General features: G+C 44.4%; 2 protein-coding genes across 3 annotated transcripts; one reads left to right on the top strand and one right to left on the bottom strand.

Moving 5' to 3' along the window:
- Positions 1 to 10: 10 nt before the first annotated feature.
- Positions 11 to 1,860, top strand: MAD2L1BP (MAD2L1 binding protein). Its single transcript, XM_027887645.1, has 2 exons — positions 11 to 229; positions 768 to 1,860. The coding sequence occupies exons 1-2, from the start codon at positions 44 to 46 to the stop codon at positions 1,296 to 1,298; spliced, it is 717 nt and encodes a 238-aa protein (XP_027743446.1). The 5' UTR covers positions 11 to 43; the 3' UTR covers positions 1,299 to 1,860.
- An 810-nt stretch (positions 1,861 to 2,670) lies between these two features.
- LOC114059335 (epoxide hydrolase 1-like) lies at positions 2,671 to 12,814 on the bottom strand. Of its 2 annotated transcripts, XM_027887643.1 has the most exons (10): positions 12,647 to 12,814; positions 11,300 to 11,323; positions 10,242 to 10,455; positions 9,275 to 9,455; positions 8,270 to 8,500; positions 7,772 to 7,901; positions 6,620 to 6,834; positions 4,445 to 4,553; positions 3,988 to 4,113; positions 2,671 to 3,052 (listed from the first exon to the last, which is right to left on the bottom strand). In XM_027887643.1, the coding sequence occupies exons 1-10, from the start codon at positions 12,673 to 12,675 to the stop codon at positions 2,851 to 2,853; spliced, it is 1,461 nt and encodes a 486-aa protein (XP_027743444.1). In that variant the 5' UTR covers positions 12,676 to 12,814; the 3' UTR covers positions 2,671 to 2,850. The 2 variants fall into 2 exon arrangements, with proteins under 2 accessions (XP_027743444.1, XP_027743445.1); XM_027887644.1 differs by lacking the exon at positions 11,300 to 11,323 and having other exon boundaries at positions 12,647 to 12,802.
- Between the last annotated feature and the right edge of the window lie 2,096 nt (positions 12,815 to 14,910).

Genomic DNA, 14,910 nt, shown 5'->3' on the forward strand with positions numbered 1-14,910 from the left:
CGTGGTTGCGGTTCTTGCTCCGTTGTCGCTGCCGGATCGCGGGATGAGGCCTCGGCGGAGCACGTCGGTGCCCGGCACCCCCTCGGTGTCCGTGGCGTTCCCGGGCACCGTGCGCCGGGGTAGCGGCTGCCGCTTCACCTGCGAGCTCCTCAAGCACGTGCTGCACCAGCGGAACCAGCTCCCGCTGCCCTACGAGCAGCTCGCCTACTTCTGCCGGCGGGCGGCACAGGTGAGGCGGCCCCTGGGCTGGGAGGTCGGCGGGGTGGCCGTGGCGCTGGGGTTCTGCCAGTGAGCTCCTGGTCGCACGCTATCGTGTGTCGGTGGGTATGAAGCCAAGTGTTCGTTGTAGCTGTGTCCCTAAACGTTACATCTTCCTCGGGGGGGGGCGGGGGGTGTAAAAAAAAAAAAGGCAAGGGCAACGTTAAGGTCAGGCTGTTGCAAGTCTCGGCAAGTTGCTCTCTGTTGCTTGTTAACGCGGCTCTGTGCTGAAGGCATGTCGCTACTTTGGCTGATCTTTGAAAGACGGGGCTTCTGTTTCTTGTGGGAATTTATCTCTACTGTGATTTGGGTTCAAACTGAGTGTTTGTCAAATAGGGTGCGCTTTTGTGTTCCTCTTGCGTCTCTGATTGTCTGTGTGAGTACCTATAGTTCTCATAAGGACCACACCCCCCTTGTTCCTCGTGGAATGGGCCGTGCTTTCTGCAGAGCATATTGGGACTAATACATCCTTACAACTAAAAGTACTAACCTGTTTGTTTGTTTTCCAGAATGGAGATGGAATTGAGAAGCCACCCTCCGTGGGCCTGGGAAGCAGCAAGTGCCAGCAGGTGCTAATGGAGCTGGAGGGATTGTTCCAGCATCTGGAAGTCATGTTTAGTTTGACGCTGGTTCCTAGGGTCCTCTTCCTACTTGGAGGAAATGTCATGAACCCCAAGGAGCTCTATGAGCTGAACTTGGAAGGGATCTGCGAGGGCAGTGCTGAGGAGAGCCTCCAGACGGCCCCCTGTGTTCGCCAGCTCTTTCACAGCCTGTTCGTAGCAGACATCTTCAGTGAACTGAAGGCTCTCCCTATCACAGGCACGCTCGTCCTGGTCCAGGGCCACCGGGACTGCGGTGTTGAGTGGTTCCGGCCCAAGCTGAACTACAAAGTGCCAACACGAGGGAGGAAGCTGACTGTTAGATTGTCCTGTGATGGAGACCCCCACCCGAGTGCCTCACCTACACAGCACACAGCGCCTGAGTGGGAGGACTACATCTGGTTCCAAGCACCAGTGACCCTCAAAGGCTTTAGTGAATGACTGGGATCTATAGATGTCCAACTGGAATATTAATTACCCTGTGTTAAGTGTTAATTTTATCCAGTGTAACCATGTATCTTTTTCTGATTTTTTTTTTTCTCCAGGGCATTTATTGTCTTCCTGTAGCTTGGCTGCACTCATCTTTTGTCACTTCCTGACTTCTTGTTGAAGGCAAATCCCCTTTAAGGCAAAGGTGCAGTGATTTCTGAGGGACTTGAGCTGTGGCAGAGCAGATGAATTAGTGTGTTGGGATGCACCCTGCTGTGTGCTTAGGAGCAGCTGCAACTATTGGTATCCCCTCAGCTGTTGTGGTGCCCACCCCACTTGAGCAATCAAGTTATTATCCATCTATTTGATAAAATTAGACTTCTACACACCTCGGTTTCAGTTCCTTAACGTTCCAAAGAGTGAGATTTCTCAGTGGATGGGAGATCTTGTACCTAGTGCTGCTCTGTACTGGAGATGGAAAGAGCTTGACCAGTTCTGTGGAGGCAGGGTAGCAATAAGCAATTTTATTTTTTTTTAAAACCTTAGTCCAGCAGCCCTGACAATCAGTTAAATATACAGATAGAATTAAAAGTAAGCAGTTTTTGCTAACCCTCTTCAGAAAAGGAGTTCTGCCTCAATATTGTAACTTATTCTCACTAAACGACAAAGTAAGCAAGTTTCTTGCTTACTTTTATCTCTTATAAGTCTTGAACCTAAACTTTTCTGGAATGTGTAGAAGTCAGGGGACTGTGATGAAGTTCAGCACTATCTTTATCTGCCAAATTCCTGTTGTGAGTCATATTGTATCACTTGGAAGCAGATTTGAGCCTGTTCTGAGCTGTTCTCTAGTGCACAACAGGACAGGATGTGTTATAGAATTAGGAGGAACTTGATTTGATATTTTTGAGCTTGGAGAACACTAGGAGTGGTGTCTCTGCCATATTATCCATTAACAACTGTTTACAGTGTGCAGTAGCTGCTAAAACTTGTTCTAGGGGAGAAACTGCTAGAATGAAGAAAGCTGCCTTTGTGCAGCGCCCACTTGAATATGTAATCACAGATTTTTTTGAATGAAATATCACTTGAATGTGTGTTTGTGCTCAAGAGATTAAAACCCTTTACACTTCCACCAAAGCTGCTTGTAATACATATTTAAGAATGCTAGTGCCCAAGTATTTAAAACTTTTGAACACAAGCCTTAGCCAGTTTTTTCTCACCTCTCTGTCCCAAATGAATGCAATGTTACTGCAATAAACTGTTTACATATTTTGTTATACTTGAACTATGAATTCAGCAATGATATGGTGCTGGGAATGAAAGAACACAAGGTGCTTTGGGTTTTTTTTTACTATTATTTTTATTTGATTGGTTGTATTTTTCTTGGTTTTCTCCTTATAAAAATCTTTACAATGCAATTAACAAGTCTAGTACTGAAATTATTGTCAAAATAAAGTGTTTGTTTCTATATGTGATTACATTGGATTTAGTTAATCCTTCAAAACAAAGGTTCTGCTGGTGCCAGAACAACTTGCTTCCATTCTATGCGTATATTTAAACTGCAGGTTTACAGCTGTTCCACTTTTCTGACAAACTGCATAATGTCTTGTGCCAGAAGCTTTGGTTCCTCAAAGGCAGCAAAATGCCCTCCACGTGGCATGTAAGAGTAAGTGATGATGTTCTTGTAGACATCCTTTGCCCAGATATGTGGTATATGAACTATCTCCTGTGGAAAAGCTGCAATCCCTGTGGGAACATGTACACCAATCCTAGAAGACACAAGTTTATTGCATTTTTGAAACAAGTCTCAGGGAAAGTCTATGAAAACTTTCTGACTGGTAACTGCCACAGTTTCACCTCAGCAGCACACCCTGTGGCCTGCACTCTGCTGAAGGGCTTCGCTTCTATTTGGATATCCTTGAGTATAAGCATGTTATACCTGAAACTGTGTAGAGCCAACTTTGCACACAGTTCGAGCCTGAAACGTTTCAGATCTCTGAGCTTAGCTTGTTCTGTAATTTTGTGTTATATGACAAGATGCTGCACCTGTCTGTGAAAGTCAGAAATGAACCAGCTCACATTTGATTTAAACTTGTGGTACCAAATGTGCAACAAATGACTCTCTGGAGAGGGAAGGTAGACTGGTTCAGTCACAAAGAAAAACACTCCTTCATTTGTTTGTATGATCTGTTGCTTGGAGAAATCCACTCAGCAATATTTTTCTGGTCAGTCATCTTAAAATACCAGCTGTTGGGAGGTGCTTGGTTTCAAGTACTGTTCTCCAAAATCCTTCCCCAAGTTTGTGCTTAACTGCTGTAGTTCTTAGTTTACCCTCCAGCAAGCCATATCCTTCCTAATTCAGTTTAAACTTCTCTCTTGGATATGCCCATGATTTTCTGTTTTGTTTTTACTGAACTGAGTTACAGATTACATTTGTTTGGTGAAGAAGTATATAGACCTGTATTTTGAACACAAGACTGCATTTGATGCTTCGACAAGTATGTATTGTCTTGGTTGCAAGCCACCTTGTGTGAGTTATGGGTTCAAAAGAAAAGTGACCCTTAACTATATTCATCAAAAGATAATAAGAACTTTGATTTTTTTTTTCTGAGTTAGATTTGCTGTTGTAAGTGATTTAAATGTTTATACAGGCAAATGTTTCCAATTCATTTGCAAATCTGTCTTGCACCTACCACTTCATTACCTGTTACGAGCAGCTTGAAAAGGGTCCTTGGAAAAGTTCTCCTTGTAGAATCGCATTGAGGACACAATGGAGGATGTCACCCAATAAATCATCACATTGGTCAAAAGCTCATCAAGAGAGTATTTGCTGTTGAGAGAGAAGGATGAAGAAATTTAACCAGAAGCTATTTCTCAATGCACTGTATTGAGCTCATGTCCTGAAGTTGTTCCTCTTGTTCTCTGCTCATTTTCAAGCAGCAAATTAATTGGCACCTGTGTGCCCAGAGCAAAACCACCTTGTTCTGAATCCATGGTTTGCGGGCAGTCTGCTGTAAGTTTAAGCTACTACTTTTCATGTGTGGTCTTTCATCCTTAAATTTCAGATTTGACTGGCCAATCTTTTACCTGAATCCTCATATTCTTTATTATCGATCATTCTTTTAATGAGACTTTGCATGGAATAACATCTGTTTTCTTACCTTTCCAAGCCTCCATCATCTTTATACAGAAATGATTTGTCTGTCCAGGTGGAGAATTTCTCCAAAATATATGCAGCAAGCCCCACTGGGGAGTCATTCAGTCCACAACCTAATTCAGGAAAACAGAAGGGTTATTGCAGTTGCCCAGCATTGCAATACTTCAGTGGGAATTAAACTGGACTTTCATAAGTGTTCAATTTTCTATGAGAATTCAGTAGTGAGTCTGTATTTTAATACCCCTGATAGTACTTTATTCATGACAAATTCCCCCCAAAGTAATTCCAGCTGTAACCCATGGCACTACAAACTCAAGTAATTCCTATACAAAAGAAGCTAGGAACTAAGAAAGTCCTATTGGCTTCTTGGTAATGTGTGGCAGGAGTAAATTCAGATGTAGAGAGATTACCCTCTGAAAAGAAACTTCAGATAAAATACTTGGGAGCACTGTCGTGTTTTGAATGGGCAACCAGGACTGTTAGTGCTGTTCATCACTTTTTATCTAATTTAAACAGCGGACTGTTGTGTATCTGTTATCTGTTCCTCTCTTGGGGAACATAAGCAAACATTATAAATACAGAAATAGAGTATGAAGAATCCTAGACTGTGAGCAGCTTCCACAGAAGCACTGTACAATCACTGCAGTCTTTCTCCCCTTCATGTATTCTTCTGATTCTAAAGTATAATTATGAAGCAGGGTTAATAGAGATGCAACAGATTCAGAATATCATGGATTTAGTGTTTTCTTTTTTTTACTTTCTTTAACAGGTTGTAAGGTTCTCTTAAACTCTGAGCAGGCTGATGTTTCTCATGGATTCTCTCACATGGCAGAAGCCAAACTTGACCTCATTGTGATTTTTTCCTTTACTTAAATTGCTTTGGACTTTGTTAACATCGGTTTCTATTGGCTGGTTTTGTCAACCAGTCACTGAACTGTAGAGTTGCAAAAAAACCCATTTATCTTTAGATTAAACCAAAACTTGGATAGCTGCCAATTCTTCACCTAATCATTAACTTTTATTTGAAGAGAAGTCAGGATCATATTGAAGTGTACAAGTGCCAGCACAGATTTTTTGATACTCTCTCTCCCTTGGAACTTGCTTATTTATTCCTGTGCTTGATTCTCACATTGACTAGTTTTAATCCTTTTCTTAAGGCAGTTTAATTTCTTAAGAACACTGGAGGAATCTCAACAAAGTATTTTCTGGAAGTTATGTAAGTTCCATTACTGGACTCACAGCTCTTTGGTTCTGCCAGAGCTCTGATTTTTGAACTATGGTTTCCCTGTGATATTATCATCTGTAAATCAGTTCTTCTCTTTAAAATAGCTCTGCTAGTTTTCTGATCAGAGACTAGACATACTAGTCTTTATTTTTCTCAGGCTACCTTCACTGTTCGGCCCTTAAAAAACCCCCAAACAACCAGAAATGCCGCCACCACAATCCCCTCCAAACTAGTATCTCGTTTTTCTCGTTTTTTATCTTTGGTATTGTGATTACTTCAAGCAACAAACTAGACATTAGCTGACATTTCAGTTTCAGCTTTTTCTTCGGTGAATTGCCAGGATGGGGTGCTTGTTTGTTCTATGGTCTCCATAGCTGACAGCTCTGCTATCTTTCCTGATGGCGGGTTATTTCAATAAAGCAATACCCCAAAATCCTCTCTAGTGGGGACTGATGTAAATAATTTAACTTTGATGAAACGGCCATATATTTCTTCATACTCCTTATCTACTGGATCCAATATGTCAGGCTTCTGACACTATTTCACGTGTTAGGGCTATGTCTACCTTTCTGCAAGTTTCACGTTGCACTTCCTTGCTTTGGATATTTTTCTTGTTTTCAACCACATTTATTTCTAGAAGCTTCAATTTCAGGACTCTGTGCTTTGTTTTAGGAGACTTTTTGGAAAGGGGTTCTTTGCCTGAAAGAAGTGGCACGCTATTCAAAAGGCCTTGAAAAGTAGTATTTGAAATCTCCATATTTTTTTTGAGCTGTTCCTTTTAATTTTGTTTTACACAGTTCTTGTCCCCGCGAGCTCACTGTCCACATGGGTCTTTCATTCAGTCACCAAAACTTATTGCTTCCTAAACTTGGTTGGCCTTTGTTGCTATAAGACTGTATATACTATAAGTATTTACTATACAATGCTCACAGTGATAGAGAGAAGGTACATTACCTGCAGTGTCTGGTTTGGTGGATTGGATATGTAAGTACCCAGACTCTCTCAGAATGTCATACACGTTCTTCTGCATGAAAGGGTAGATACGTCGAGCATCTTCCCTACTGAGGCCTACAAGCCATGGTACATAAGCTCCAAGCATTGTGGAAATCAACCTTCCCAGACCTTGTTTGCTGATGAAGACGAGATTCAGGTGAAGCCCCTTCACAGATCTAAAATTAAGTTAATGAATAGAAGGTTAAATCAAGCGATTTTCTGTCTTCAGATTTTCTAGAAAACACATCTGGAGCTCTGGTAGAAGCATTTCACTGAGTCAAATACACAAAGCCCTTCAGGTTCATCACGACTCAAAAAATGGGAGTTAGAAATGGTCCCGTGTCCATCCAGCTCTGCCACTGCTATGATGTTAGCTTCAGCTACTCAGTTTCTGGATGTAGCATATCCGTGCTGGTAGCTCTGGCTGTTGATCTTGTGTTGTTCCATGCTGTAGGGAACAGGCTGTGCTGGGTATTTTCTGAAACGCACGAGTAGACCACATGTGGCTGCTGCGTTCTGGGCGTTGTGCAGCACAACTGCAGTTGGGGAGAGTGAGCTCCCCAGCCTGTAATCTAACTGCTTTAGGAGCTTTCCCACTTTATCTAGCTTTCCCACTTTATCTATTCTCTGACCCAAGTGTGGCTGTGGTGCCTGGAAAGCATTAAATGCCTCTTCAGCACAAAGCTGTGATGCTATCTTCTGAGGAAGGTATTGTGCTTCTTTTCCAACCAGTCTCAAGTCTGCATTTTACACAGGAAATTCCTATACTTTGTGTTTTTAGCTGCTGAAGCTACTCCCTTCCATTTCTCTGTGCTAATTAAAAATCTCCTTCCTCATTTAGAACGATGATCTGTCTCCTTGAGATCTCAAATCAAAACGCAACAGAGTCTAGTGAAAGAGAGCCAAACAACACTGAAATTTAGAAAGCACAAGAACTGTGCCAATATCAATGCAAAGCATATGAATACAATTGAATATGCAAGGGGGGTTTGTTCCTGAAGGAAACAGCAGAAAGAATGAGATGCAGGGCAAGCAGAAGGCAGGACCACAGAGCCAGAAGGCAGGGTAAGAACTGGAGGCAGCTTTTCTGCACTGATTTCCTTTGCTACTTACTGTGGCAGCATCTGGGCCATGTCTGTGGTAATGCGAGATCCCCAGTCTCCTCCCTGTAGGTAGTACTTCTTGAAGCCCAATCTGTTCATCAGCTTATGAAATATCCGAGCAGCTGCTATGGAGTCAAAGCCTGTAGGTAAAGAGAAACACATGAGCTCTGTTTGTCCCCTGGCCAGAGCTTGTGGCCTGACAGAGGCATGTGAGTAGGGGGCTGTGGGAAGGCACAGTGTGCCATGCTGCTCTGCCTCGCTCCTTGGAAATAAAGTGAGCACAAGATGCTAGAAAGTCAGTGGGAAGTGGAGAAAGTAGAAAGCAGACCTGGATTCCAACTACAATTGTGCTCCAAATCTCCACAGCCAGCCCCAGAGCCTCAGCCACACGGGTGTTAGTGAAGAGCCAGGCATCTGCATTCACAAACTGCAGTGACCAGGGGTGCTCGGTATGGCTGAGGTGTTACTCCAAAGATTTCAATTCTAACAGAGCCTTTTCATCGCTTACCTTGCTGGTGAGGGGCCTCTGAGAAGCCATAGCCTGGGATGGATGGGCAGATAACCTCAAACACCACATCACCCCCATTCAGGCCGTGCTTGGCCGGCTCCGTGAGCAGAGGGATGATCTTGTAGAACTCATAGAAGGAGCCAGGCCAGCCGTGGACCATCAGCAGAGGTTGAACAACTTGACCATGAGGAACATAGGATGGCTTCACATGGATAAAATGGATATCAATCCCTGCCACACATCCAAGAAAAATAAATTAAAGCTCTGGGTCCATCACAGCTTCTGCTCTAGACTCTGAAGAAGGAGGGTGGCAAAATTGTAATTAGCATCTGTAGCAGAAGAAGATAATTACTCAATCAGCCCACGACAAGAAGATGCCAGATTAAAAGGGATGCCTGTATCTATGTCTCATCTTTTACATACAAACAGAGGTATTGACCCCAGCCCCAGATATTGGGGTCACAGGAGATTGAGGTTTCCCTCCTGAGAAACTGGTCTCACAGTATATAAGCTGAGCTGCACTTAAATGAATAGCATAATGCGGGTAATAGTAATACGTGCAAAAACATTACAAAATTACAAAATATGTAGGTGATGAAAAGAGAAATATGGAAAAGTAAGTGCATGATAGAGATCACTTACATAAAGTCTGACTAACCTCACCTGGCTAAACTGGGTGGCGGTGGGGGATATTCTAGTCTCAGTGTTGGGCTAAATTTCACAATTTCCAAAGGTGGCTTCAAGGCAACAGCTGACGAAAACCTCATCATTAGTTAGCACATATCCAAAGCCAGAAGAAGCTCATCTGGAAGCAGACCTAATCTTATTGCTATTTTTAATGGACTAAATCTCTACAAGGTTATTAGTAATAGAGCCTTCAATGGTACTTCACTCATATCACTAAGCTCTTACGCATACTGTTACCTTACTGTACTTTCTTAAATCTCCCCCTTCTCTCTGTGCATTTCAGAGTGAGATCTGCTCACGCCACAGAAGTTGCCTCACCTTCGATGGTGGTGTGGAAGTGGGGGTATTTGTTCAGGACTTCCACTTGCTTGCGCCAGTCAAACTGGTTCCTCCAGTAGGACACCACCTTCTTCAAGTAGCTGGAGTTGAAGCCATAGTGGAAGGCGGCCCCTTCCACATGTGGTGTGTAGCGGGCCTGATCCAGGCGCCGGTGCAGATCCTGTGGAAAGGAGCCCTTCTTGAGAGGTTTGTCAGCTGCCTGCATGTGCCTTATGCCAGGGCAGGCATGGACAGGCTTTCCTGGCTCCACTGGCTTTTGTATTGCTCTCTGGGACACCACAAGCCCTCCTGAAGTAGTGCCATACTCTGCATGACCTCCTGAATTGTTAATACAGGGAATATATTTTTCTACAGATTATGAGTTCCCCTAGGGTACCCAGGAGTACTGGGTCCTACTTTTGACTTGGTGCTAACTCTCTTCAGGGTTTTTGGCACTGGCAGCTTGCCAGCACTGCCAGCTGGGATAATAAGACTAGCTGCAGAATGCTAGTTGACCAGATAATTAGGAACAGGCATGCAAGGACAGATGTGCTACAACTCAGTCAATACCCCCTCCTTCTTCATTCTAGCCCTTCCATCTACAGAAGTTCCTCAGTCCTGCCCTCCTGGTGCCGCTGCTGTCCCAACACCCTCCCGCCCCTCTCCACCATCCACAGACACTGTCAAAGTCTGCTGCTCAAAGTGTGGCCTTTCTGCAGGAGCAGCCACAGGTTGCATGGAGGGTCTGTTGTCCTTATTGGACATTGGAATGGATCTGAGCTCAAATCCTGGTCATAAAGGATGGTGAGCCAGAGCATCATCTGATGGAGCTAAGTAGCGGCACTGGCACATAGAAGTGTGCTGCTGTCACCCCCAAGACATCTCCTCGAAGAAGAGAGGTGAGTGATGGACTGCCTCCCTGTGCCTTGCAGCTTTCTGCCCCTCCTAACACCCCGGCCACCGGTACCTCGATTTCTTTGTCAGATGTTTCAATCTTGAAGGGACGGATACTTTCATCTTCTCTCCCTTTTAGGAGTCTTTCACCTGAGCCCCACCATCCATCGCCCATTTCAAGAGTCTTGATCTTGTGTCTAGATCTCAGCCAGTAAACCAGCATCCCTCCAACCCCCAGGGCAGCCACCGGGACCAGGACTGCATTCTTCTGAGAATATTCAAAAGATCTGAAGAAGCATAAAATTGTTTGTGTTCAACAACAGAAGTGCCAAGGGCAAAGGGATTATGCTGAGGCTTGTAATCACATCCATTGGGACTGAGCAGGAACAAATGCCTACAAATCCCATGCAGTCAGCAGGGACTGGAGGTTTCTATTATTTCTGAACACCACAGGCAAGATTTGGGGCAGAGTTATATTTACCAATGCTTCTTAGGGATCTCAGGTCCTTGCTGATCAGGACTTGCTGATCACAAGGCTTCCTTGTCCTTCTCCTTATGATCCAGGGGTACAAGGTTCAATAGCATATGGGCCAGTCTATTTTGAGGCAGGTACTGGAGTGAACTAGATAGTAGCAGCTGGACTTCTCCAGGGATAAAAACTGCATGGACAGAGTGGGCTGAGGAGCAGGAAGAGAGACAAAATTCTTCAGTTGTTAAAGAGAGATGGATATGCTGGACATGCTTCTCTTGTCAGTGCTTTGTACATAATGATCTCTTAGGGCAACACTGGCCCTCCATCATAGCTTTCCAGTAAGGCTTGTCTGCTGTTGCCTCTCTTTCTGTTCTAAAGAGCAAGGTTCAGACCTGAGGTGTAGGAGCTAAGTTACTGGAGTTGGATTTCACAGGCATGCAGCCCTAAATGTAGTATACCTTCCCTGTGACCTGTGCTTCACATTCTCCAGCTTCCTTGGGGGTATTAATGGGGGTATCTAGGGCTATTGCAGGGGGCTGCAAGGGGACTGTGAATGAAGATTTGTTGTGATCCAGAGAATGAAGGGATTATCACCTGCACCCCAATTAGGGAGCTGATCAAAAGTGGAGGCCTCAGCATGGAACAGCCGTTTCACTCACCTGATCCGGGACAAGACGCTCTCCCTACAAAAGGGGGAAAAAAAGAAGGATCCTTACAGTCTGATAATGTTGTCTGATACCAGCCCTTGGGGATGGTGTGAAGAATGTCACTTGCCAGCACATTTATTGCCCAGCCACGCAATCACAAGCTGTTTAGCCACCTGGCAACATTATTTTTCCTACTTTTTGGATAGGATGGAAAGAGAAGGGCTCAGAAAAGGCTGTCTCTGCACAAAGAGACAGTGTTCCTAGGTTGTGTTTTAGCTAGATAATTTGTTGCCACAATGTTTCCTCCTTCAGCATAAATTAGATAAAAGGTGCTAAACAACCGGGTAGGTGTCCTTGCAGCGTTTCATCCTGCGAGCAGCTGTGTTACTTCAGCCAAGAAAATAGTTTAATTTGATTGCTGTGTAGCAATAGGTGCACAGCCTCGGCAGGAGACCTCCGAGCTCACGCGTTACTCTGCTGCCAGTCATGCAGTATTCGATGTGCTACAGGGCTGGCGTGAGGAGAGGCTTGTGGGACACTGTCCTGTTCAGAGTCCAGCGAGCCGATTTACCTTTGCCACTTTTAACTACTCCTGAGTAGATACCAAGCTTTTAGTTCTCCTGCAAGAAAAAGGAACTATCCTCCTTGGTTCTCTTTAAGCCTGGTAGATTTTGGTACAAAAGCATAACCTAAAATCTAGCAAAATTAGGTGCAATAAGAGAAAGTCTTATTACTCTGCCTTGTGGAGGGCAGCTAGATTAGGGAGTTCTTTGGTGTCATAATTGCAATACCTTGAGAAAACAAAAGCCAAAAAAGAAAAAGCCTTGAACATCCGTGAAAAACCAAGTCCACTGAGTATTTTCTTTTTACCTAGTATCATTTCCCTCTGCTGTCTGGGATGCAGAACCTGGTGCCTGTACTGGATATCCCAGTAGTCTCCAAGGCAATTTGGTAACAATCTCTGAGACAGCCTATATGTGATTTTTAAGGACATAACTCCTTAGGTTGCTCCCAGACAAGGAAGAACAGGGTTCCTGAGAACAAATAGCTTATGCAACAGGTAGTAATATCCCCCTATACTTACGTCCTGGAGCTTAGTGAGCAGAGGCATGAAACCAGTTATGGCAATAGCACAAACTCTACACTGCTAACAAAGCAAGCATGTCCCAGAAGCAGCTCTCGCAGTGACATAAAACAAGGCTCAGTCTATCAAAACCTCCTCTGCACTCATGCTTAGGAGAACTCAGCTGCATGTTCCCACTCTCCGATGGTCTGGTGACCCTCCTGGGGCTTTTTCCCGCCCCCAACCCCAGGGAACCCAGTTTGGAGTCCCTCCTCCCCGTGCCGAGGAATTCTTACCAAGTGTTTGGAAGAATCTCCTGCCACATGTCTGCTTGTCTTTCCCTGGACGCTGCTCCACGTGACGCAATCCAAGTTTCTCCTCTGCTGGCTTTCTCTTCCGCAGTGACGCTGTCTCAGGGACAATGCGATCTACATCATCCATCAGTGCCACCTATTGTTTAAGTGTGCAATTGCAGATTGAGCTCAACAGAGGCAAATGCAAAGTCCTGCGTGGGGTGGGAACAGCCCTGTGCACCAGCACAGGGCAGAGACCAAATGCACAGAGAGGAACCCTGCGGAGGCTCTCCTGAGGTCCTCAGCTCAGGCTGTGTCAACGCTGTGTCCTTCCAGCAAAGGCCAGCTGAATGCAGGGCTGCATAGCAGGGAACATCAGCCAGCAGGCTGAAGGAAAGGATTCTTCACTCTCTTCAGCACTTGTGAGACCACACCTGGACTGCCATGTCCAGTTCTGGCCTTGCTGGTAGAAGAAAGACTGGAGTGAGCCCACCCTTGGAGGTACAGGGCCACGAAGCTGCTGCAGGGCTGGAGCATGTGGGGTATGAGGAAAGGGAAGGGTAAAGGGTGCAATCTTATTGCTGTCCACTAGTGGTGAGTGTAGCAAAAATGGACCCAGAATTGTCCTGGAGTAGCACTAGTTGAATAAAAAAAGGCAATGGACACAGATTGCAACAAGGGAAATTTGGGTCAGATATGAGAAATTACTTCACCATGGATGTATTCAGATACTGGGACAGGGGGCCGGAGAGGATGTGGGATCTTCATTCAAAATTTGGAACCATGCACTGAGCAACCTGACGTAGCTGAAGCTGCTTGGGATGTATTGGGATGAGCTCACCTCCAGGTGAGCAAGCTGTGTATCACCAGGCTCTATTCCAGGTGCACCTGTGATTTGCAGCAGCCAAAACAAAAAGTTTAATTTTTCATTTTCCATGGAAATCAATGCTTTGTTTTAGCTCAGGCAACTAGATTTTTTTTTTTTTTCCCCCTCATGGCTGGTAAAACCTTACTGGATAAAGGCTTTTCCTTCCTAAATTGTTGCAGTGTCCTTGCTGTGTTTCTCTTCAGGAAAAACTGCATTTTACCATCAGACAAAATGATTCCTATTTCCGTGCAATGCTCAAGGTGAAGTACCATCACTAGTGAGCTTTGTGATGTTTAAGTCTTGTACTGCCATGAATTCATATAAACCACTGTGCCATCGAAAAGAGCCACCAGGAAGAAAAGTTTGTAAATCCTTCATCTGGTTGAAGTTCAATTTATTGCTACACCATAGCTATTTCTGGTTATATCCATCTGGGATTACTGAGCTCTAAGGTTCTATTTCCCATACAAATTCAGCTCTCTTGAGACTTCTTGGAAGGTGGTATCCCTGACTGTGGAAGGACTATAGTCAGAAGAGTAGAGAATTACTAACAACAAGAGGGAAGAGTTACAACCCGGATGGAAGGTAGTCTAGGATCCTGTAAGGTACCAGATTGAGGTACAACAGGCTGTGATGTTTATAGGAGACAAAAGAGATCACAAGAAAATTCTATTTCTTACTTTGCACTAGGGAAAAGCATAGAGGATGGTGGAGGAAGGTCTGGCTGAAACATCTGAGAGTAAAATTATCTATGCCAGGAATGTGGGAAAAGAGCCAAAAGAGCTCGTTATCGCTGCAGAGAAAACATACAAGTTGCTGGTCTCTGTCTAAAAGATTTAAGAGAATCAAACCAGTTTTAATTTAAGATATGAGGGATCACACTAAGGCCATTAATGCCCTGGGGCTAAAAGGCAACAAACTGAGACTGATAAATCTGAAACAGTTGAGTTGCCAGGATCCTATCTACTGAAATTCAGGGTATGAGCAGGAGTTTTTGTGTGAGCGTTGGTGGGCAAAGATCAAAGGGGCCCAGAGAAAATCCTGATCTGGGATGCTGCTGCAGTTTGTCTGATGGAAAACAAGATTTTTTTCCCTCTCTCTCTTACAACCTCTAGTGGCCAAAACGCACATAATCCAGGCAGAAACTGCTTGCTGGAGTCAACAAGTCTGCCTCCCAAGGGATTTTGATGCATGTGCCATAAACAGAAATGGGAATCCCACACGAAAAAAACCACAAAAGCATCTCAGAGCATATCCCTCCACTAGAGAAGGATCCCTATTTGGCAGAGGTCTCAGGAAACCCGTTTTTAAAAAGCCTTCTCGGAGCACTTCTGGAAAGTTTTCTGACTCTTTCCTGGGGCTGTGATTTTGCTGTTTTAGCTGCTATTCTGGCATAAGA

The sequence above is a fragment of the Empidonax traillii genome, unplaced genomic scaffold, assembly GCF_003031625.1.
Source record: "Empidonax traillii isolate 1590-97213 ecotype Southwest subspecies unplaced genomic scaffold, ASM303162v1 scaffold218:size1087226, whole genome shotgun sequence".
Lineage (NCBI taxonomy): Eukaryota > Metazoa > Chordata > Aves > Passeriformes > Tyrannidae > Empidonax > Empidonax traillii.